This window comes from Ceratosolen solmsi, unplaced genomic scaffold (genome assembly GCF_000503995.2).
Source record: "Ceratosolen solmsi marchali unplaced genomic scaffold, CerSol_1.0 scaffold10, whole genome shotgun sequence".
NCBI lineage: Eukaryota > Metazoa > Arthropoda > Insecta > Hymenoptera > Agaonidae > Ceratosolen > Ceratosolen solmsi.
In genome coordinates, this window is record NW_011948412.1 from 19,097,596 (window position 1) to 19,124,254 (window position 26,659).

At 25.4% G+C, this 26,659-nt stretch overlaps 1 protein-coding gene across 1 annotated transcript in view; it reads left to right on the forward strand.

Annotated features, from left to right (window-relative positions):
- The window catches only part of Gfrl (Glial cell line-derived neurotrophic family receptor-like), a 338,959-nt gene that overhangs the window by 246,265 nt on the left and 66,035 nt on the right, over positions 1-26,659 (forward strand). Inside the window, 1 exon segment of the mRNA XM_011503933.1 lies at positions 23,587-23,714. Within this exon segment, the coding sequence (XP_011502235.1) occupies positions 23,587-23,714 (128 nt within the window).

Consider the following 26,659-nt stretch of genomic DNA (forward strand, 5'->3'; position numbering starts at 1 on the left):
AATAGAGATTTATTTCATACATATTGCCATATCTTTATAAAATTCAAAATTAATTAAACTATTAATATAGGTTTTTATGACAAACATACATTATAATTTCTTGATCTTCATACTGAAAGATTTATTGAAAAATAATCCCGAGATATAGTTTAATTTTCAGTATTAAATAATATTATATTTCAGTTAGTCTATTAAGATATTTTGAAACTTTCATAATTTTCTCTGTTCGTTCATGAATTCATTCTTATCTCCGATCATCTATCAAGTCGGTACGCGTCCTTCTCCCATTTATGTGCTGGGGCCTATACTTTGGCATACCGCATATATGTAAATTTTCGTCAGAGGCTTCGTTGCCTGAGTGCAACGCCTCTTCAGTAGCCATATTTTGCGTCCTTATGAAATTCAGATGTTTGCAAAATGAAAAGCTACACAGTACGCGCGTATTCTCCATCACCGCTCCTTCTCCATCTCTTTTTTCTGTTTCTCACTTCTCCAGCTCTCGAGAAATATCGTTGCTCAGATTGGAAAATATTACAGGGGTTTCCGTAGGAGGTCTAATCGAAATAACGATTTTCAACGTGAGATGCAATTTCAGCATGTAAATTTATACATTATGTTATCGATTTACGTTTATAAAATGTCATCATTTTCATCAATATAGAGAAAAATGTTCGCGTATATGTTTAATTTTGTGCTAAAACAGAAGGTTGGTTATGTATTTTAACGTATCGTACTGAAAACTTAATGCAGATAATTAACTTAAACAAGTAAAAAAATTTTTTAATAAAAATACTTTATAAAGGCCATGGTTTAAGTATGAGTGACATTTATATGATTTACTGTAAAAAAATTTTCAATTTTAAGCTTTTAATTATCGATATCAATTCAATCACTAGCTATGTTAACAGTATATTAAGAAATTCAATAATAAATTAATTTTTAATTTATCATTCTCTCATGTTCATAAATCAATTTTGTATATATATATATATATATATATATATATATACAAAATTCTATGTCTATAAATTAATATGATAAAAGAATCTCCCTATAAACGGAAAAAATAAAGGTCTGGAAAATAAAAAATAAAAAATTTTTTCTGAGCTTGAATTAAAAATTTAAAATAATCTAAATTAAACGACTAATTTTGTCCAGATCGTTAATAATAATTATATGATTCAGTTTATTTTTATAAAAATTGTAAAATATTAATTATTATAAATTTTAAATTCTTGATTCTATTGTGAGTAAAATGCTTCCATAACATAATTAACCAACTAAATTAATATATCTACAATTCAAAAGAAAAAATGCGAGAAACTTCGCATATTTTATTGCGATTTTAAATAATAAAAACTATTGAGAAATCTATTTATATATGTACCACTTAAATATTAATCTTCAAAATATTATTTAATTTATTATTGTCTTTTGTAAACACAATTGAATAATTTAAGAATTGTATAATTGTATAACAATTCTTCTAAAATTGATGTAAATTTAAGTCTAAATAAAGATAAAAAGTTTATCGCAAATGATTAAAACCTTTTTTTGTTGTAATTATAAAATGATAATTAAATCGCCTTATAAAATGATTTATCTTTATATTACAAATGTCTTTTAACAAAAATCAATATCTCGTCATTTCAATAGTTAAAGAACAGTCTTTTTCACACTTTAAAAAATTAAAAAGATTATGTTTTAAGAAAAGTAACAAAAGCAAAAATTTATAGTATTTATTAGACATTTTTAAACTTTTCAAATAAAATGCTTTATTTAGGCTTTATAATATAGTTAATTTATACTTTATATACATTTTTAATTTACTTACAATGTATATTAACTTACCCTTAAGAAAGGGATCTCAAAATTTAACATTAAAATGTGATTTGTAAGTAATATTTAACATTTAATTAGATCAATTCTATGAGAACCAGATTATATTTCGAAGAATAATCATATTATAGTTATATCATATTACATTATTAATTATATTAATTTTTCAATTTGTTAGAATTATTGTCATAATTATAAAAGATAAAGGAGTCTGAGATAAAACCAATTATATAAAGCCATCATATAATATGGAATTCAATACATTTAAAAAACATGAATAGTTTTTAAAAAACAAATCAATTACTAAATATCTATTCAAGTGTAGATATTTAAAAAAATTAAATAATATTAAAGATCGATTAAAAAAATTTAATAAATAATGTTTATTTATACAGGATTTTAAATTCAATTTTAATATATATATATATATAGAAAGTATCAACTTATTAGAAATATTATATTATATGTGATGTAATTTAATATAAAAATAATTCTTATATTATACAAAGTTTTTTATTCATTCTAGTTATAGATAAATAAGTTAAAACATATTTTTCTTAGTTTGAATATAATGGTAGTTATAAATAAAAATTTTAAATCCTTTGATAATTGGAGAGAGATTTAATAAATATTTTTTGTGCGACTTATTAATAAATTATTTTGTATTGTTTTTTTTTAATATAAAATTTTAATTTATATTTTTAAAGAAATTTATGCACTACACAGAAATTTATAATGTTGAGCAGATTGTTCAATGATATTCATGTATATTTAAGTGATATGCAAGTGCTCTAAACAAAATTTCTAAATAAGATGCATTATAAAATGCATTCTTTTTATAAATATTGATCCATTGTACTATTCGAAGTATAAGTCGAAAAACGTATTCAGAGTGAAATAAATATAGCTTTATTTAATTGGAATTTTTTGATTACTGTAAATGAAAAAATTCTCTGATTGAAGTATATTTGAACATGAAATATTAAGTACTCTTGAATTTATATTTTTGGAATAACATTAGTTCGGAAAAGCATAATTAAAAATGTACTTGACATACATTACGAAGATAATTGTTTGGCAAGAAGACATTTCATTGTGCAAGATTACTCACGTTAATAAATACCTATAATTTTTCTTTTCTTGATTATTTCATAAATACTTGATTACAAAATAAATACTTTATGTAGAAAGTCTAAAAGTTATTAAGGGTCGTGGATTGAATATTAAGTGTACGACTGCTAGTCGTTAATAATTAATTAAACACCTCATTACAATATAGAAATGTTTATAGAAAAATCCATATTATACAGCTTTTGCTGATTTCTTCCAGGTTGCAATGACAGAGTCAATGACGTTTCTGCGAGTTATCAGCTATGAACAGATTAATGCTACATTCCGATATGATAAAGGTCCACAGACACTGACAATCGATCCTTCCAGACACTCCGCTTGAATCTGTCTAACCTTAATACTACAGTTGGAAATTAGTACAATATTAACGAGAGATGGTAGAATTAGATAATGCTTCATGTACTTATTGTTAGTTCATACTATAGGATATTAATGTGAAATTGGATGGAGCAGAGGAAAAATGTGATATAATAGATACGAGTATACTGGATTAATCTAGTGATAGAAATGTATCTGCATGACAAATTGAGTATAAGCCAATTAATTTAACAAATTAAAAAAAAATAGTATTTTTGTCATTTAAATATTAAGGATTTTACGAATTTAGTAAGACTATCATCTACAATCCAATTGAATACTACTTTGATTTAAGAATAAATGATTATTATACATATTGATTTATATAATTATATGTCTTAACTGACATTTTATATGCTTTATGTTAAACAATTTTATGTGATTGTTTTTATTTAATATAATTATATTTTATTTAACTAAAAGTACATCTTTCATTATGATAACTTTTGATTATCTTAATATTAGTGAACAATACATAACCTTTAATTAAACTTTTTCTTGAAATATAATATAATAATTAATTGGTATATTGACTTTTTTCCTTTTAATTGATTTTTTATTTAGTATTGATTTAGTAAAATATGGTTATATATTTTGTTATTGAGTAATTTTAATATATTCTATATAATTTTGAAATGGTAACTATAAACTTTGTATAAAATGAAAATTAAACTATTATCTAAATTATTAAATTTGTTTACTGTATGTAATTAAGAACATGTATTTTACAAAACTTATCTTTAATACTTCTATTGAAAAATTCTTTTTTATGTAAACTATTTTATTATTATTATTATTATTATTATTATATATATGTACATGTTATAATTTGTTAATACATAATAACTTACAAGCGTTAAAAATTCAATTAAATTCTTTTGTATTTAATTATTATATGTATTTATGGTGATAAATAGTTTCTAAATGATTTCGTTATATTTAACGATAACTTTGTTTACTAAAAAGATAACTAAAAAGTCTACTAAAAAGAGAAATAAAATATATTTCCCGTTTTAATCTTCTATCAGACACAATTGAACTCGAAATAATTTCTGATTAATTTTCATTCGCATAGGATAGTCAAGATATTTAAGTGTTTCAGAGTTATTATTTGTAATTATTTGTCATTTGCATTACTTGTATAAATATGGATTTATACAATCATACTTTTAATTTTAATATTATACTATTAATTCTATATGACAGTCGGTAATTTATAAAATTTTAAATTTCGAGATATGCTATTTTATTTTCAAATATAGTAGAAATGGTACAGAAAAAACGAATGTAACATTATGAATAACATTATGAATATTACAATCATTATCAAATTTTGATTTTAAATTTAAAAATATTATATATTAAGCAGTCTATTCGAAATGCTCTTATCCATTTTATTATGATAAAAAAATTTAATTTCGTTCACGCGATTAATGCATAATATTTTCAACATAAAGATTGTATTTAATTGCATTGACGAAACATACTACGTTTCGCACTACTTTGAAAGTTTTGCATTGGTTTTCCGCGTGATAAACTTAGTTTATGTAAAGCTCAAACGACACTATGTCTTATCGGTTGCCTGCATTGCTGACCCTTTAGTCTTTTTACTGATCTTTTTAACTTCAGCCATTATTTAATTATGAAAATTATTATCTTTGACAACATATATTATATAGTCGAAATATAATTTACCTTCATCTTAGTAGGACATATATATTGCCGTATTCCAATTTTACAAGTAATGTAGGTTGGTGTTCCTATTGTACTTTCCTATTGAAAATAAACTGCTAATTTGTTTAAATATTTTATATATATAATATATAATAATAATAATAATAATAAAGTTAAATAATAAAAGTTTTAAATAATAAAAATTTCAACTCTTAACTCCAATCACAATATTTTCCTTAAAGATTTGTTTTATTTTATCAGTATAAAACTATTTTAATTTTGAAGATTTGCAAAGTAATTGGATCAAAAAGAAATAATAGCATATAGTCAAGAATTTAGGTATATTTTTATATACATTTTTTAATTTTTAAATTTTATATGTCTATTCACCTAGATTGAATCTAACGATTCCAAAACTTATTTGTTCGATTCTGACTTTTCACCCATTGACACACAAGTACACCTCTACACACTCTGCATTATTTATATTAATGAATATTAGGAGATGATTTAGGTGTTTTTTTATTTAAAAGTAAAAAATTAGTAAAATAAATTACAAAGAATGGATAAAAATTGATTTGCTGAATACTAAAGTGAATATTTTCCTTATATAGAATTGTATAGATTTTTTATTTTGTCGTTAAAATAGAATTTGCAGATGAATTCTGAAGAAGTTAACGCTTTTAAAAATTATGATAAAATTTTGTACGAGATATTTGTTTTTTAGTACTATATATAGTTGCTTGAAGGGTGATGAAATTCCAATAGATTTAAAAAGCCTACATTGACAGAATATTTGAAACGTTACTCGAGTATTTACTTTAGTCTAAATCAAGTTTTGTATATTAGCGTTTATTAAGCATCACAGCAAACCATTTAATATCAATTGAAGTTTAATATTAAGCGAAATATTACTACACACTAATATATTATCTATTATCTATAATATATAATATTATTATCTATTTATTTTAATTGTAACATAATGTATAATTTATATAGACATCCGTCAATAATCAACTGGGTAAGATTGTGTATTACGGTAGATAGCGATGAGTCAGATGAACAAAGTGCGTTGAGAATTACGAGATTGTTAATAGACGAAGGACACCATAGCATCGATCCTTATACAGTTTGAAACTGCACTCCATCTCCGTGTTGATCAATCATTGCTTCAGTCATTACAAAGTTAACACACAATCACAACGCGTAAAGTAAGAATCCAACGCCATTCAATGCGGTTATGTAAGCATCGTAAATTTGGTCAGCGAAGGGGCGACTGCCGATTGTTTTATGCTCTTTGGCTAGGGGAGAGTACCTGCCCGGATAATTCTGCAATGCGGTTGAAAACGCTCTATATATACATACACTCTGGATAAGAGAATGAGAGGAGCATCCGCCCGTGGGATGCTCTATCTCTCTCTCGTCTCCCCCCCTCACTCCCACCCACTTCCCGCTCACGGAGCCTTCAGCTCTACGTGACCCTAATGCACTTCATTCAGCGTAGAGTCAGTGCGCTGAACTCGTGAGATAGTCGCGGCGGCTGCTACCGCAGCAGTATAACGGCATCAGCCTTCGTAATTCAGCATGATAAATTCAAACAGACGCTTCGGCATTGCGAGAATGCTTCGGGATGCTGCCCCTCTTTGCATAGGAATGCTTCACTCTCGCTACTGGCCCCCTGAGTCAGTCTGTGTAAGATCATGCTTTTTCGAAAATGTCTACTCTCATTCATGTTGTCTCAATTACTCAGATTTTCATATTCAAGTGTGCAGCGTAAGCGTACCCATAGAGATATGCGAAAGTAATGGGGTTGGAGATGATCTATTCTTTCGAACTTTATAAATTGCATTGTCAAAGTCTCTGCGAGACCATTGTTATAAATGTATAAATGTAAAGCAAATTATCTTTAGACAATTTGTATTTATCAGTGATCATGGAGAATTATCATGGATGATTAAGTATGCTTATTAAAATGTACAGCTGATGAGATGTTTTAGTTGGCAGAATAAAAACATGAAAAAATTGAATCAATATTTAGAGAGATCGTAAAGCTTATCGATTATTTAACTCACCAGGAACTTAATAAGCAGGGCTTAATACTTTTTTTCTCCATAGACAACGTGTTAAAAGTCCATTTTTATAAAATTAAAATTCTGCATTTGAGAAAAATTAGCTTCAACGGGCTTGGAGTAAAAAAAGATGGTATTACTTTAATATTACATTTACATTTCACTGACAGCAGGATTTATTTCAAGCAATTATTCATTTTTATTATTTAATCGTCTGAAAGGTTAACATTACATCAATTCATATAATTACGCATTATATTGTTATAATAAAATTATAATTATACAAAAATCCTATAATTAATACGTGGACATCGAGGTATTATGAGAACGAAAACTTTTTGGAAAAAAATATTTATAAATACCTCGAATCTATTTTAATATAAGTACGCTCGATACAAGAGTGCATTCGAAGAAGCTTCAACTATCGATCTAATCTGAAATTCATAGTCTCGCTTCCGCTCGCAGCTTACTGACCTATCGCCACTTGAAGGATACTCTAACCGTATTAGGGTATTTGCGAATCAAGGACTCCCGGAAAACAGAAGGTTGAGCCGCTCGAGGTGCCATTCGATCGTTTGCATTTCAGATCCCATGCAAGAAGATTGGAAACGATGATAAGTCGAATAAAAGTCTGAGTCGTGTAAGCACGCGTGGCCGCCGCGCTGAAGAAGACAAGATCGAAATACCAAATAGAAGCCAAGCCATTTGACAGGACCCCGAAGTGAGTCCTAGCGCCTCGTCTACGTTCTCGCGAGGCCCTCGTTTTGTAACGGCGACACGTGCTGAAGCGGCAAGAAGGGATTATGCCATCGGCTGCCGTACACCATTAAAATTCATAAGACCGGAGAGACGCCTTTCTCGCTTTGACGTCACAGGTCAGGTACACACCGAAATGTGCCGAGGTGAGATCGGCGACCCACTGGGATGCGTACTGTATATGTATTTATGAGCGTGCAGCACTTTAGATCATGCGTTTCAATCTACGAAGATGAGCCACAAGCTGCACGAGTTGGGAAATTCGCTCGAGTCCACTTTGGCCGTGGCTGGCTGGGGCTTGGTAAAAAACCGTTTTACTCAAACATTAATGAAGGTATTAATGATGGTAGCCCTATGACACGCTGAGAAACTCATGTTTATTCGATATTAAATAACGATACATGTATATTTAAGCGTTATCGCCTGTCATTTTTACTTATTTATAGATGGTTATATCGATGATTAATAAAGACATTAAAAAAATATAGGCAAGCATTGGCATGCATCTACCTAGAGTGTGAATGAGTATATCTATACTTTTATATCTGTCGTTAATCGCTCAAATTTTTTTTTCTTATAAAATCTTTTAAACTCATTCGTGTCAAATTTACAGGAATGAATATTATCATAATGAATTTCTTAATAAATTGTATGCATGCAATATCTCTTAATTAAGCGACGATCCTCTGTAGTCATCATCATTGATCCACTCCTTTAGACAATTTGTTATGGATAATTGAAAGTATGATAATTGAAATTGATAATAATCATAGCCTGAATAGATAATATGATAGTTGATGAGTCCAACGACCTGAACAGATTGAAGCCTCTTGGCATTTATGGACTGACGGCGTCGCAAGTGCTGGCAACATCGAATGTTGCCGTTATAAAGTAGGGGAGTGCAATAGCTTCTAGAGCTCCCTGCTATGTTTACAAAGATTTCCGTTGCTTTGGTAGGTATCATTTGCTGTGTCGTTAGATGCTTCCTGTGGTAACTATTGGAAGCGATTCGATAATTGTCAATCTGATGAAGCTGAGTTGTACATCCTCGTCTACTAATTTCTTCTTCGAACAAGTTAGACTACGCTATCGCTACTGCTTTTTTACATCATTTTTCTCTTTTTTTCCAATGCTCTTTCTCATAGTGGTTTTGCAGGAAGAAGCAGTTATAGTTATCGGATACTATTTATAAATACTATCTATAAATCGAAAGTAAAATAAATGTTCAGAAAAAATAAGTTGTATATCCCGAATATATATTTAATTAATAATTGTTTAATAACCAAAAAGCTTTTATTTTATACTCAATATAATTATCAAAAATCAAATAAATCTTGTTTACAAAAAAAAAAAAACAAACAAAAACTGCTGTAATTTAAAAGTACCGCAATATCAATGCGTCAGTTTTAAGAGGATTGTTTGAATTAAAGATAAAATGAAGATTTTTTTTCGGATTACGTCAACAATAAAAAAAACGAAAAAGTATCTATATCAAATATGTATTTAAATAAACAATTAAGAATAACAAGCAAATTATTTAATAATCATTGTTAAAGCCGTAAATTGGAAACAACGATAGTACTCATGAGTTTTATTTATCGTAAAAGAATGTAAAAATATGTCAAATCTATATGTATATATATATATATATATATATATATATATGTAAATACTTATTCATTATAGCTGTACTATATCGACATCTACTAAAAAAAAATATTATCAAAAATTCTCGTATCAAGTAAAGTCTCGATTTATTTCATCATACAAATCTTTTATTCAATTAAAAATTAATTCAGTATTAAAAATATTTAATTCATTCGTTTTACTTATAAAATTATAACGAATCAAGTAATATATCAATTAGTAAGTTATATAATATTTTACTTTTACTTTCACCAATTTTGAAACCAAAAATCATAGAGTTTCTATGCGGTTATTAATATTTACGCTTTATAGTTATTTCCACTCAAAAAATTACCGTTTCAAAGTATTTAGAATACATTGAAATTTATTTTTATAATTAAAGAATACATTTTAAATGTATCAATGAACGTTTGTAACATATAAAGGGAAAGACTTTTTTATAACACTAGTCCTTATGATCCGCTTAGATATAAGAGAACTTATTAAATTTATAAATAACTTAAGCAATGTTAGGTATGACGGGCAAATATAAATCACTAATAATCAGTAACATAATTTCAAAAATTTCCTGGTGTATTTTTATGAACCCGTATTTCTATCGATATATACGGAACATAGGACCGAGGGAAAAGCATTCCAGGGTTAGTGGTTGGGTTGCAGTACCACGTACGAAGGTCAGCTTATACAAACATGTACATTTTCCTTTACGCGCAATGAAATGAATGAATAAGAGAGCGGATCTGAGGAGTGAGAGGACAATTTTTGATGAGCTTATAATAAGAAGAGATAGGGAAAAAAGAAATAAGTGAAACTTGAAGTGCACCAGGTGTTCGAACAAATTATAACGGGAAATTCAACTTTTGGTAAGGCACTGGCAGATAAAAGAAAAGAGATAAAATAACAATAAGGAGAATCATAATTTTATGCTTCTATTTTAGGTGTCATGTCTAAAAATTAAATTGAATTTTTTAAAGTAAGTCATTAACTCTTACTTGACAATGCAGACTTTATTATTTTCTACACTCGCTTAATAATAATATTTATTCTAAGGATATTTCCACGTGTGTCGTACTATTCTAATGATCGTTACATGACTTTCAGTGAAAAAAGATCTGATGAACAAACTCAAAGGGAAAACAGAAATGATCGCATGACATAAGAAAGAAACCGTGCAAAACAATCTTTAAAATAAAGATTAGAAGTCGGGTAACGATAAATTAAAAATGGAAAATTTTATGAGACCATAACAATGCCCGTGTTTCATTTTCTTCATCAACACAACAAAAACAAAAATAACAAAAAATTTTAACAAACGTGTTAACGCGTGAGATGAGCAGAAAAGTATAGTACTCATCGTCATTTGTCAAGACTAGTTTTAGTCAAGCGCGAATCCCTACTACAATCTCAGCCTTTATTCATCTTAAATTTCATTTTTCATTTTAATTTCTAAAAATTAAACGACTATTTTAATTTGCATTTCTTAAATGTAATTTATTTAAATTTCATTTTGTATTTTAATATGGATAAATTTTAATATTGAGATTGCCAAATCGCAAAATACAATGTTAAAAAGAAACTCTACTTTCGATTATTCTGTGTACATATACGCATACGGAATATGTGCACGTGCGCGTGCGGAAACACGCGATTATATAAATGGAACATTTATCAAAAGTTGAAACTTGGCACATGCTAATAGTGTACGTATTACGTGTATATACATAGAATAAAAAATACTGAAAAAATACGAATAAGTCATCAAGATTATTATTCAGTATCCATGAGCCACCGAGTCCATTAGTATCGAAGATTTGAAAAATAATATTCAGTCGCTCAAACGCATGAAAACTTTGATCTTGGTATTCAATAAGAGCATTCCGATAAATACCTATGCTACCTTTTGACTACCATTAGTTATGCATCAAACAGAATTATATGGAATTATTCCAGTTTTTTAATGATGCTTGACTGCGAGTGCAATTATCAATCTCTCTGTAAGTCCATCCACCCAATGATAACTTTCCAGCCTATAATCTCTTTTCATGCTCCAGCTGTGTGAGCCAGAAAACGATTCAACCTACTCTCTTTCAATTTTTCGATATCTTTCTCGATTATTTTACGACTCGGTGTAATTAATTATTTTAAACAAAGTAATTTAATATAAACTCATTGTAATTAATTGTAAAATTGAGATCGCTGTGGTTGATGAAGGGTTTTATTCACCTATTACTTATGTATAAAGAATTTACGATTCGAGTCATATTTATTTTATATTCTGAAATTTTAAATATAAACTATCGATATTGGATATGAATGCAAAATTATAAGTGGCTCTTAAGATTTTCTTGACATTTATCTGTCATAAATAAAAAGTTATTCGATCTGTTAATTATAAAATTAAATTTAACTATTCGAAAAAGTAACTGGAAATTCGCTTATTATACGATACGTAATAAAACTAAATATTCTATTGAATATCTAAGAGAAAATATGAGTTTTTATACTTGCATTTGCACAAAATAACACGTATTATTTGTACACGTATTATTTAAGAAAAAATTTTGTTTGGAATCACATTTTCCGATTCACAATGATAATCAATGTATGATAAACCCTCTTCGTTAAATTCTATAGCAATCATTTATTGCATAAGATTTTATATCCGTAGTGAATAAACAGATCCTTGGCAGTTTCTTATACAATCTTGTTACATATTGATTTTATAGATTTTATAAATTTGTGTATAATTGTATTATCGAAGGCAGAAAAATGACTAGGTAGAATGTTACTAGTAATATTAATAATAAATTTTACAATTTATATTTAATTATTAAATATTTATATTTATGATTTTACATTTCAAGTGACATTAATAATAGAATTGTCGAAAATAATTTTGGTATAGTTTATAATACTCTTTGTACGTATAATGAATCATACTGCCTTATATTTTTATACTTTTTGCAATTAATTATATATTATACTTTTTACCCATAATAAATTAAGTGCCCAAAACTTTATAAAAAAATCCACACTTTAAAATAATAAGAATATCCATACGATCCAATACATTTCAGTTTCAGATTAAATCTATCAAATTTATCTCATTGATAAAAATTAAATAAAAGTTTTTTTTGCAGGAAAAATTTTCTACTTTTTATAAATAACAATAAGATACTATAAATTATACAAATTCTAACTATATAAAATTATTTAAAGGGTCATACACAGCTAATTACGTCTTATATTTTGTATTTAATAGAATTTAAATTAAAATTAGTTTTTTATGAAATTGTCTATTCAAATTGCAATATTAATTCTTTCAAATAGCAAATTTATTTCGACAGATGATTTTTTATATTTAGTTCCTCCTTTTTTCATGGATATAATTTTAACATTCAATAAAAATTAATATTATTATTTCCATTGAATATCAAACACATACATAATATAAAATACCGAATTAAATAATTAAAATCTGATAATATTATTCATGATTGTTTTAAAGTAGCAATTTTTAGAGGAGTAAATGATCATAATAATTACTACATAAAAATAACTGTTTCATATACACCTATACTTCAAAATTTTTAAATCGTTTTTTTCTTTTTATCAAAAAACTTGGTTAAAAATTAAATACTGATAGATACTGAGGTTTTATAAATATTAAATTTAAAAATAAACTTACATAATAATAAAATAACTTATATAAAGATAAACTTAAATAATACTTGGTATTAAAGTAAAATTAATTTGAAGTTACATGCTATAAAAGATGCATTTAATCATTTTATTTCATCGCATCTCGAATACATTATGAGAGTAACTAATATAAAAATTAATCATTTGATTCGAAAACTATAATTTGAAAGGTATATTAAACCAATATATTAATTTCTAGTTATATATTAGACAATAAATAGAATAATAAATTATTTATATATAATTAAATATATATAAGTATCTAAACATTAAAACCAATGATTTTTATTATTTATTAAAATACGTATATCGGATTATTGGAATTATATTATATACAAAGTTTCATGGTCTTATTATAATATAAAAATACGATTACAAAAAGATATGTAAATCTATATAATAGCAAATGCAGTCATATAGGAATAAATCATTTGTCTATTTTACATAATATTTATTTAGTGTAATTATCTTTTCAATATTAATTCACTACTTTAAAATGAAAACTGCTATTGTCTATTGACAATATAATATGTACTCTTTTTGTTTAATATTATAATAATGATTTGTATTACTACTTATAAGATAAATAAGTAAATATAATTATTTATACGCCAATTCTATTTATATGCTATATTTGCTAAATGTTAATTACTAATTAACCAAAAATTACTTTTTTATAATGTATTTATACAAATTATTTTTATTGTATGATGAACTGTAATAATCAATATCAGTAATGATTATTATATAATATATAATGTTTATTTTTTAATTACATGAAAATCAGATACAGATGTTGAATAAAATGAATACAAATTCAAATGTTCATTTTTTAATTACATGAAAATCAGATACAGATGTTGAATAAAATGAATACAAATTCAAACTATTATAAATAACTTTTGATCTCTTAATTTTGGCATTGATTTAATTAAGATAAAATGTTGGAATGAAAGTATAAAATTACTATATATTTTATATTAGATGAACTGATAAATTAATCCGGTGCTAAATATGAAATCTTATTATAATTATTCTTATATAAATGCTTATATAAATAAAATTTTTTATCCAATGTATTATGAAAATACTATTATAATTGCTATGCTACGGTTTAAGTAATACGTACATTGCATGTTGAACAATCTTTACGTGTGCTACAGAATTAAGTAAACCATCTAATTTAGGTACAATTAATACATAGCTAGTACAGTTCTTATATTGCTTAAAGTAAAACAATAATTTAACTTTAGATTTTAGTTAATATTATAAGCTGTGCATTTATAAGATTATTAGAATTATTTAAATTCTTCTTCTTAAAATTCGTAAATTATAGATAAATATTACAAGAAAACTAAAATTACGAAAAAATTCCCATGTACTTATAGCAATTAATAGTGTAAATATTAATATCAGAATATTATTTTTTAGTTATAATGTAATAGTGTATGAATAATATAATATGCTTATAATGTACCTATACACTTTTTTCTGGTTTCTTCAACTTAAAAATATATCTTACATGCTGTGTTATAATTTAATATACTATATAATAAAAGTTTACAATTTTATTTTCATTCTAAAATATTTTAAACCCAATTATTCCATTGGTGAATATTCATTACTTATTTAATTACGGAACGTGCATACTATTCATTGATAAAGCTAGAAATCTCATTTTTCTCTCCTCTGGTTTTTATATATTTGCTTAGTGTCCGATTTTAAAGGTTTAGTTTATGGCTCGAACTACCAATTCAATAGTTCAGTGGATTAGTCTCTCGGCAGGATAACTTCAAAGGAAATAATAAATAAAAAGGCTGAAAAATATTATGTATTTAGTAAAAACAATGTGTATTATTTGTAAATGATTATAATAATATTGCATTGTTGTGTAGAGAGAGATAATTCTATTGAAGTAATGAGGGTGTGTTCTTGTATTCTTGAATTATTGTAGATGCTATGGATATGACTAAGTATCTTGAAGTTGAAGTAATGCTGATGTTGTAAATATCAGCTGGTGTAGTCCGTCAATCATGCTTGTGAGGTAGCATGAGATGATGGTGGTAGAATCAAGTATGCTTGATTGATGAATAGCTATACTTGATGTGGTGTAAGATCCTTAATGGAATTTATTAAGTAATCAATTGTGTCTTTAATTATGTAAGGGGACAGTAGAAGAATCTAGTCACAGGTAAAAGCAATTGATGGTAAGATTTCTAATTCGTGAAGGATTTAATAATCTGTATTTATATAGTCTATTAGTCGATCTGTGTTGTCCTTCTTTGACAATGTGTGTGAACCACAGTGACTCTTGTGTCAGCTGTTCAGGGTCTGTACGATGTCGAGGGTAGTTCGAGAGAGCGTAAGTGTGCCCGATCAACTATAGCGCGAGATGTGACTTGTTTATTTATTAATATAAAGGTGTACCTTGCGATCTGCAGGCAAGGTGTATTAGTTGCTGCGTAATTGATCTCCCCTTTGATTACCATTCCATTGGCTTCACTGTAATCACTATCTAATCTGCCCATTTCTTGTTCTTATACACGCGTGTATTCTTAACTATGCTGCCGAATCTATGGCCACGCGTCGTCTTCACAGTATACTTAAACACTGAGCGGCAGATACACTTGAGTGAGCGCGAAGTGATATTATAAATGAGCCCTTTGAATACGCGCACGAACCGAAGGCTTGATGGTTCCGTGGCGGCTCTACTGAAAATACCGACCGTTCCATGGCGGTCCTGCTGAGGGCAGATCGAGACCCGTGTGCCATGGCTTCTACTGGTAGATGATTGAAGCGATTCACTATGGTCGGTCACTGCGGTCGCGTCACGGCAAGATGTTAGCCGCAAGCGCAGTTGAGTGAGGGTGGTTCGGCAAAGGAGCCGGTCAGCAAGCAAGAAGCTTTCAGCAAGAGAGATTTTCAGCGAGAGGTATCTTCAGCAAGAGAGCGAGGCCCGCCGCTTGCGTCCCTTATATATCCGCGCGGCGGCTCACTTAGCTGGCAACAAGGCATCGTCGTTGTTGCACTAATTCTTACACGAGGCGTCGAAGGAAAAATCTAAAACCTTCGAGAATGTTTGACGAGAGAAAAGTAGGAGTAATACCCCTAGGTGATCTTACAGTATATTATATTTCGGATCGTAAACTTGCTCGGACTCTCCGAGTTTTGTTTGTAAACATTCGCTCGAGTACCCGTCCCGGTCCGCACGTGCGGGCCAGTCTAGGAGCACATGTGGTCAGTCTAGGCGCACATGCGGTACGCCGGACAGCGCGTACGACCATTCTTTTGTTTGAAATTCATGGGCCTACATCAATCCCGAACACTAATAATAATAATAGTAATAATCGCACAATGAATTATCTGTTGGTACTGTACCAATAAAAAGTCTGACAATGATAGACTGATTATAATATGCCAATAAGAAGAGTAGCTTTATATTTGGAGACGCATCTTGACTCATTGTTTACTTGCATAAAAATAAATACAAACAGTTTTCTTTTCTAAGCTAACTATCATCAATATGTTGAAATTTTATTAAAAATCATTAATTAAAATCCTGTATTACATATATTTTATTATTATTTGCTAATATTAACAATTACTTACTAATATCTCTTTATATTGTTTATATATAGATTCTTCAATAAAATCGGTCAAAGTATAAGTAATTAGAATATATATAATTTGCGGCAAAATTTCTATAGGGTTTGCTATTACTACAAAATTAATGGAAAAAATAAGAAATAATTTATTAATTAATTTGCTTTATTCTAATTAAGATATAAAATAACTTACTATTTACAAAATTAGTTTAAATATTAAGATTGAGCGCATAAAATCATTTTATTAATAAACAATTTTTAATATCTCTAATCACTCCTTAATATCAATATGATTGAATATATTTTATGTGGTCAAAAATTATAAAGAATTTATAATTTTATAGTTCGTATAATATAAATAAACTTCTCTCAACATTCGGAATTTTAATGATATTTCTCAAAACTTATTTTGCTTTAGGTCATATCCTTTTTAATGACATTTCAAAAAAATATTTATAGATCTAATAATTTTCTTCAGTTCCATAAATTGACTCTTGATTCGGATTAAAAACTTAAAATTTAGGTAATTTATCTTTTATTTTTTCTGTATGCTATTTAACATTTTATTTTCATTTATATGTATTTATTACTTATATATATATATATATATTGGGAAAAACTTAAAATTAATAAACATTTTATGAAGAACCCTATGATAAGAAAAGTCCTTAGTAATCTAAAAAGTAAATAATCTAAAAAAACTTTGGAATAAACGATAATTACAAGGTTTTCAATGGCATATATTTCAAGATAAATAAATAGATTATATTATTACTAATTTAAATCAGCCTCATAAAGCTTTAAAAAAAAAACTATTGTATTATTAAATTATAAGAATTATAATTTCATAATTGGTACTCATAATATTCACGAAGAAAATGTATTTCCGAAAATCTTATTTGTATTTTTCATCTAGAATTATCTCTGCACTTACACAATTTAATATAATCTTATCTTTAATATAATTATCATTAAAGAATAACAATAATATATAACATACATTTATGTAACAATTAATATAAATTATATATCGAGCAAATATTCAATGAATATAGTTAATACGATTCATTTTATATATACTTGCATTTTTCGCAAGTGTAATTATTGGTAATTACATTTTATTATTCAATTAAATACTTATAATATAGAATATACTAATACTAAATTAATGTAGTGAAAAATAGAGTTTAACACCAATAATAGATTAAGTTCCCATTTTGCTTGAAAATAAGTTACTGTTTTTATTTTAAACCGCAAAATTATAGTACAAACAAAAAGATTGTAGGTAAGATTTTGTGCCTACTTCCATTTAATTGTATTTTGCTGTATTTATAATATTTCATATTAAAAATATTCAAGATTTAATGTTTAAGTTAAATATCCGTTTTTAATTATAAACAAATTTTAAGTAATCAAACTTTATTGAATAAAAAGATTTTTATCCATTTGCACATTATTTTGTTAAACAATAACGTTTAATTATTGCTTGATATTTCTTAAAAGTTTTTTTAATTAATACAAGATATATTTACTATATTTTTAAATATTTTAAGTAAGTAAAAATAATACGATCATAAATATTAAGTATATTCATAGAATAAACTTTAATGCGCTATAAGTAATTTATAAAAGTGTGCAATAGCCATCAATACATATCAATAAACAAAAAGCTTTAAATATACTTTTGAGTTATAACTTTCAATACTCTATTAAATTAATATATTGAATTTAGTCTTATAAATATTCATGAATTAATAGGTTTTCTAAATTTTTATGAAGGTAAGCTTTATTTAATCTAATTTTTTCATTATCGTTCATTATTAATATTTATGTTTGCTATTAATATAAGAATTTTTTTTAAGAAAAAATTTTTAAGTATTTTCTTTGAATTTTTATATAATTATTATGATTGCTGATTAATCTATTATTTATATGCATATGTATTATTTGCCTATCTTAAATGAAATTTTTTTAATAATATTTAATTTTCTTTTATAAATTTAAAATTTGCTCTAAAATACGAAACAGTATTTGCTAACAGTAAGCAAATAGTGTTTAATAAGAAAAACGTGGTAAAAATCCCTGTTATACCTAATTTTCCGTTACCGATATTTAATATTTTTATAACTTTCTATCGTCGACTACATTCTTATTTACCAAATTATCTTTAAAAATATATATATATTATCGGAAACATAAAATGGAACTTTTTTAATCTATTTGAGCTAAAAATATTCTTCTTGCACTGAAATAAGATTAATTTTATTTCTTTAAGCTAAACTTTAATTCTCGATTTATTATTTCTCTTTAAAAATTATGCATATGGATTTATGTGTAATGTTGTCATTGATTTTTATTTAATTTAAAGCAATATAAATTTATCTTTATATTTTTTGATTATTACTTAAATGTAAGTATAGCTTTAAAATATTTAATAAATTAATTGATTGCAAGTAATAAATATTTATTACGTTGAACTTGTGATATATGATTGAATGCAAATGAATATTTTCAAACGTACAAACAGGTTTATAATTTATCAAATACAATGATAAAACATTTATATTTCCTTTTATTAATATTTACAATTTCGATAATTGCAGATAACAGTAAGTAAATTTAAATAAAATCACCGTTTTTAAATTTCATAGTTATTAGAAATTATCATTGAATATAAAGTTCTTTAATTATATTTAAATAACCACGTTTACATTTATAATAGTAAATAAATTATTTTTTATTTGATCAAATTATTTATAAACAAATTTTTTGCAAATTCCAGAATTCGTGCAAAAAAAGCACAGACATTAATATGATATCAATGAAATCAACAATTTAAAATAAGATATAATTCAAGATATTCATATCTTATTGTTTGTCAGTTGTATGTTGTTGTCTTTTTTTAATGAGTTTGTCAGTTTTTAATGACATTTGTTAGTGACGCAGAATTGTGAACCTCATTGTCGTAGGAACTGTCAAGGCCAAGGACGAAATGGTTTTTGTAAACTTTTCAATAAATGCGTTTGCTATAATAATTAAAGAAGATTTTTAATTTTATTAATAATAATAGTGAATTATTAAATTACTATCTTGTTAATGTAATTTTAATTCTTGTATTTTTTAATAAAAATTATAAAATATTAAATTATGCAATGCAAATAAGACTACACACTTTCGAACTAATAAATAATGTTAATTATATACTTAAATTATTTCCATTTTAAAAAAATACTATTATATAGTATAGTTATATTATAAAGTATATTATCTACTACATTTTGCAATACTATATTATTTATATTGTAAATATTTCTATATTATATAGGTGTAACATATATGAAACGGTATACTATAAAGCTTCGAAATTTTAAACTAGTTTAGGCTACTTTAGATACTCAAATATTATCTTCAAACACATAAACACACTCCCATATATTGGCCTATAATTAATAATAATAAAAATAGTTTATATTGTCTATTCTAAATCATTATGACCCGAAAATTATACATTAACAAAGATAAATATCCATAATCTATGAAGTTTTCTAAGATGAACTATTAATCTTGATATTTGAATGCTATGATAATAAAGTTCATTAGGGTATAAGTTCATTCATTTTTGAAAAAAATATAATATTATAGAGCTTTTAATTAAATTAAGCTTTTAATTTTAAAGATTTGAAATTATATATGATTTTTTTCATACACAGAACTGTCAAAATTCTTTAGCTTGGGCAATAATATTCAAAATATTTTGTTGAATTAATAACAATTAATAACAGTTTAACGATATTATTAAAATAATATTGTCATTAGTATAATTTGAAAAATTATTATTTATTAATGAAAAATTATATATAATAATGTGTTTAATAGTATAATATAATAAAACAATTAAATTATTTTAATTTATTTTAAATCGTATGTATCTTATAGAATTTTCAATAAATTTTTGAAATATAATGAATATGTTTAAATAACTTGTTTAAAACAAAATTAACTTATATGTTAATGTTCTATTCTTGATAATTGTAATATTCTTGATATTGAAATAATAGTTTTAATCATAAATCTAAAGGCAAGAATTATTGTAATAATATTTATTAAAGACATGAAAGAATTAGTTTTCAGATGGTGGATAATAGAAACTATATAGTATACTAAATTTTCGAGGAAAAACTACATTTAAACCAATAATTAAATTAAAAAATTGGGTTAAGAAAAGTATTTTTGATTGCAATATATATCATATAAATAAAATAATTAAATATCTGTAAAATGTAGAGCAATCTTGGATAAAACTATAATTCTCGTTTTTAATTCAATAGACTTTATTGTTGCTTTAGTGATAGACTGTGTTCTTTATTTCCTATCGAAAACGATCACATGAATTCGAAGAAAACTTTTAATAAATACTGAGATATTTTATAAACATAATTAATATAAAAAAAAAAGATAAAACAATTTAAATTATAATAAGAGGAATATAAACTTTAATACTGAAATAAAGTAATGCCATTGTAAATTAAGAATATTGAAATAAAATAATACAATTAGATATTTAAATAACTTTAATAATTATGCTGTATTTAAAAAATTTTCATTCTCATTTTATGAGACGTAGATACAAGTGAGGCATGTTTATTAGATATCATTTGGTTCATCACAAGCGAATTTCAAGTTCTTGATTAGGTATTAGAGAATCTTCAGGAGATTAAATGGGAATTCTACAATGAACTCAAACAATTTCGGTTACCTAGAGAGCACAGGAGAAACCATTTGCTGAGTTCAGCGCTAGTAGAACAATAGTTATATATATGTGAAATAAATACAATCTTTACTCCATTTTAATAACTATAATTATTTTATTTATTTATTTAAAACTTATTATTTACAGAATTATGAACAGTATGATAATAATTGATTCTTAAACCATTATTTTTAAATTCATTGGTTAGACTCTTTTTTTAACAGATTTATATTATATACATAGTTATAATATAATCGATATAGTTTATAAGGAACGTTAATAGAAAATTGTCAATATAAATAAAAGAATATGTTTTTAGAATTTAGAATCATTTTTAAAAGGAAAATATAAATTTAAATATTGAATAATGTATCATATATAATTACACTCAAATAATTAATTATATGAATTATTTATTAAGTACTTGGATTTCTAATAAATATCATTTTTAAATAATTAAAAATAATTTGTTAAAGTAACATGTTAAATGTTATTGATTTACGAATAAAAAAAGTTTGCATGAAAGATCCATAGTTATTATTGACAGTACCATTATTAATATAATTGTTAATGTAATTGTTAATAACAATTCGAGAGTATTTTTTCTGTAATAAGCATATTTGAAAAAATATTTAAATTTTTTTATTTTTAGTATATAATAAATCATAAATGATATAATAACTTATCGATATTTCGAATTATTATATATCCAGTTTTAATTTAAATACTATAATGAATTATATATATTTATATTCATACACCCATCTTTTGCTTATTTGTATCAGATGTAGCAAGATTCTCTTGTTCCTCAAGGCAACGAACATGCGGCCATTACGTTGTTAAGCTTAATAGCTAATTAGAGTAAAAACTTCCTACAGACGTTTCTCCAGCATTTTCTTACTCCTCCTGGAATCTCACGCCACCTCACGAACTGTTTAATGACTATTTTCAGACTGTGTTCACGGTATAAAATTAGTTTTCAAATTGAAGGCCCAAATCCGTTTTACTTTTTCCTCGAGTAAAATAGAAAAACTCCAGAAATGCCGATTTGATTGTTAAATTGATTCTCAGAAAACTTTTTCAATATTTCTTTTTTAAGATTGCTCTTTTAACTCGCGTTTAAGTCGGTGTGCGTACATTTCTTCCGCTTTCAATTTTGTCCGTATAAAGCTAAATTGTACATTTTGTCTTATTAATGAAAAATCATGATTATACAATTTTAATTTACTAATTGAAATGAAGTATAATAAAAAAAATTATTATATTTATTTAGAATTTTAATTACTAAACCTATTTACAATATTAAATAGTCATAAATACAAATTCAAATCTTTCTTAAATTATAGAAGAATATGAATATACTTTCCATGACGTATTCCTACTCATATTTTACGAAAATGAAGTAATGCAATTTATTTTTCAGATAATTTTGTTCCCTGCTGTTTTTAATAAATACGAATACAAACGTCATACAAATGCAGTAAAGAAATAAAATTTAATAAATTAAGATAAAATTCTCTCTCTCTCTCTCTCGTGGTCTATTTTCAATTATTTAAAACTCTAGTAAATAATTCGTGTTTTAATACATATTTATTAGCTGAACCTTATATCAAAAAAATTTGAATGCAAAATATTAATTTTCTTATTATGTAATTATATAATTTACTATTATAGTAACAAAAACTTAAAAGAACAATAATAATTAATAATACGTATTTCAATATATTGAAATGTATACAAAAAATCAATTAAAATCCGAGTTCATTCTTTTTAAACATATAATTTTTATGCGTAGAAATACATAAAAAATGCAAATACTATTATTCAAATCAATATATCCAAAACTTTTTTATACGTGCCATTAATAATATTGGTGCTTTTTTGTTGAAATCATGAAATTGCCTCTAGTAGTTATAAAAATGAATTCGTGTATATAAAAAATTGAGGGAAATTTTATGAGTACTTGAAAGAACAATTTGTAACTGCTTGTAATGCCAACAAATTTAATATTAAAATACTAATGTAAATATATTTTTATTTTGGTTTTGTTCAGCGACGCATGTCACGAGGCTTGGACGCAGTTGCGGCTCTCTCCGATGTTTGGTTGCATTTGTCCGGACAACGGTGCGAAGAAGCGCTGTGATAGGATTTTCTCCATGGTGAATCATAATCCTTGCGTCGGTGAGTACATGAAAATGAAAGGTAACTCTATTTTATATATTTTTTTAATTCATCTACAACAGCAACAGCAAAAAATAAATAGCTACAAAAAATGAATGTGTGACATGTGCCATTTAAGTGTCGGTGTATGTTCAATTTTGTTTATACATAAAACTTTATTATGCGTGCGATATCTTTGTCTTTTTATTTATTAATGTCATGTATAAATAACAGTGTATATATATATATATATATATATATATATATATATATATATATATATACAGTGAATATCACACGTGACTTTTATTTATAGTGTTTTAACGTCTTCATTTATTTCCGTATGTATATATTGTAGAATCTTTTTTTACAAAGTATTTTATTTTATTACTTGCATTTTAATCAAAAGCTTACAAGTAAAATTTATCTTAATGATAATTAAGTAATGCGCTATATAAATATTGTTTAATATCATTAATTTTTTTATTATTTTGTTTATTGTTGACATGGAATGGTACTGTAAATTGTTAATTTAATTTTGAATCATTATTATTGTTGTTGTAATTATTATTATTGTATAAATTATGTATTATAAAATCTTATTTTACTCTATTTCTCATTATAGAAATTCTTAAAACAAATTATTATGACGAGTAGATTCAAATAATTTAATTGTATGCTAATTACTATTTTAGAAGTATATTATTAACCCTTGATGATTGTATGAACCTTTGGGCATTTTCAGAGGAACATGTATTTTAATATATGTATGTAAAGCGACTTATTAAAAAAATAATAGAATGAATAATGATACTGAATAGAAATGTAAATATTTTTATTTAAATATAATACTGTGAAATCATTAAATTATTAATTCAACAGCTAATTCATATTTATAAAATATATTGTACAGTTTTACAATGACAGTAGTATGAAGTATACTATATGGTATTTAAATAAGAAATCATTCCTTAAATAACTTTCTAAATTGTAATAATATTATATAATATAATAAATTCATAATTGTAAATATCCAAGCGCATCAATTATAGTTAGGTAAAGAACACAAATCGTTAAAATATTGCTACAAATGTATTCTTTTATATTTATTTACATTATATATATATATATATATATATATATATATATATATATATATATATTAGGTTTCGTATTACTTTAATTAATAAATTAATCTATTAATACTGTTTCACAGTATGAAAACAACTGCTAAACAATTTACAAAATTTACTAGAAAATTTACAAATTTTTAAGTCAAAATTTGAAATATTGTATAATATATAAATTTTGCTATTATAATACTCTAATATCAGACCCACATTGATCGTTATTATTATATAATTTGTATTAAGAATTTTATAAATTAATGTTTATAACTAAAACTTTATACATAATTTCCTTAAAAATTTAGTTAAATTAAATTTAACTTACATTAAAATAAAATATAATTTTTATTAAAGTATTTATGAAATTATTTTTGTTAATATATTATATAATTTAATTTAAAAATGTTTAACTGGTAGTGTTAGGAGAGATATAGAATAAATATAATTACGTTCAAGCATTATTTACTTAATGACATATTTTGAATTGTGAATATATGTATTGATAATCTACTAATCTACGTATAATTTTATTTAGATAACTACAGTATAAAATAAAATTACATCTTAAATAGCATTTTGAGTCTAGTCGAATGTTTGTAAGTTTAGTAAAGTATTATCTTAATTTTTGTTTTATTTATTATATTAATTTTTGTAAGTAAAGTATTATCGACGCAGATTATAGTATATATAACGTATAACGGATAAGTATCATAAGCATATCAACACATATTCTATCTGTATAAATCATCCAAATGTATGCAAGTATATTTCAATACTGAGTTTTCCTTAATTAGTGTTAAGCCTATCGCGATTGTGATAATGTGCGCACGACTTTATCGGCTCGACCTTAATTTCGGCGTCGCCTGTTAATTACCGGCACGATTGCGGACGAGTTTCACCCCTCGTCTACACTACGTAACCTAATAATTCATTTCTTCATCGCAGCTCCCACTTTTTTTCTTATTACCACATATCTTGTCTTTGCCCTACGACCTGTTTAACTCTCCGTTCGACTTCCACTTCACGCACTCAAGTGCCATAATTAATGTCTTTATCGTTGCTTCCGTGCAATGCGGATAATAAAGTGCAAATCATCATACAGGGTCATCGTTAATTAGTGCTAACATTGCGATTGTGGCTTCACGTGTTTTTGTTTCAAACTTCTATGAATTCAAATAAAACGTTTAACAATTAGAGTAACTATTGTTGAATGCAGTTACTCTTGTAAAATTTTTATTCGCAGTTATAACGCTTACTTTTATTAAGAACTTTATTCATTCTAAATGTATAATTAATAGAATTTAATGTATTATTAATATTAATATAAAATCATTTATATAATTCTCTGTGTCGGCCACCTAAAGACACAAAATATTGTCCCTCAAAATTCAACTATCCTAAATTTAAAATCTCCATGTACCAAAAGGATTAAGCATAAAAACTTTTTAATCGATTGGTTAAATCTCAACGATGATATTAATCACAATTTTTCACATATATGTTTCATATATATATATTAGCACAAGCTAAAACATGTGGATCGCTTCATGCTTTATGCTTTTAGAAATCACTTGGAATAAAGGGTTGAAAACACGTGTTGAAAAGACACGAGTTCACTTCAACTATTTGGTTAACACAATTTTAATTTTTAAGCAACATTTTTAAAAATTAAAAACATTGAGTGCAAGGGAAAAGATAGAAAATTTGAAAATTTCAGTTTGTAAAAAAAAATTTGGAGTGCGATTATTCAAATTTTGTATTAAAAAGAACTTTCAAAGGCAGTTTTGTTCAATATTTAAAAATTGTTTCTAAAAAACTATTAAAATGCCAATACTTTGT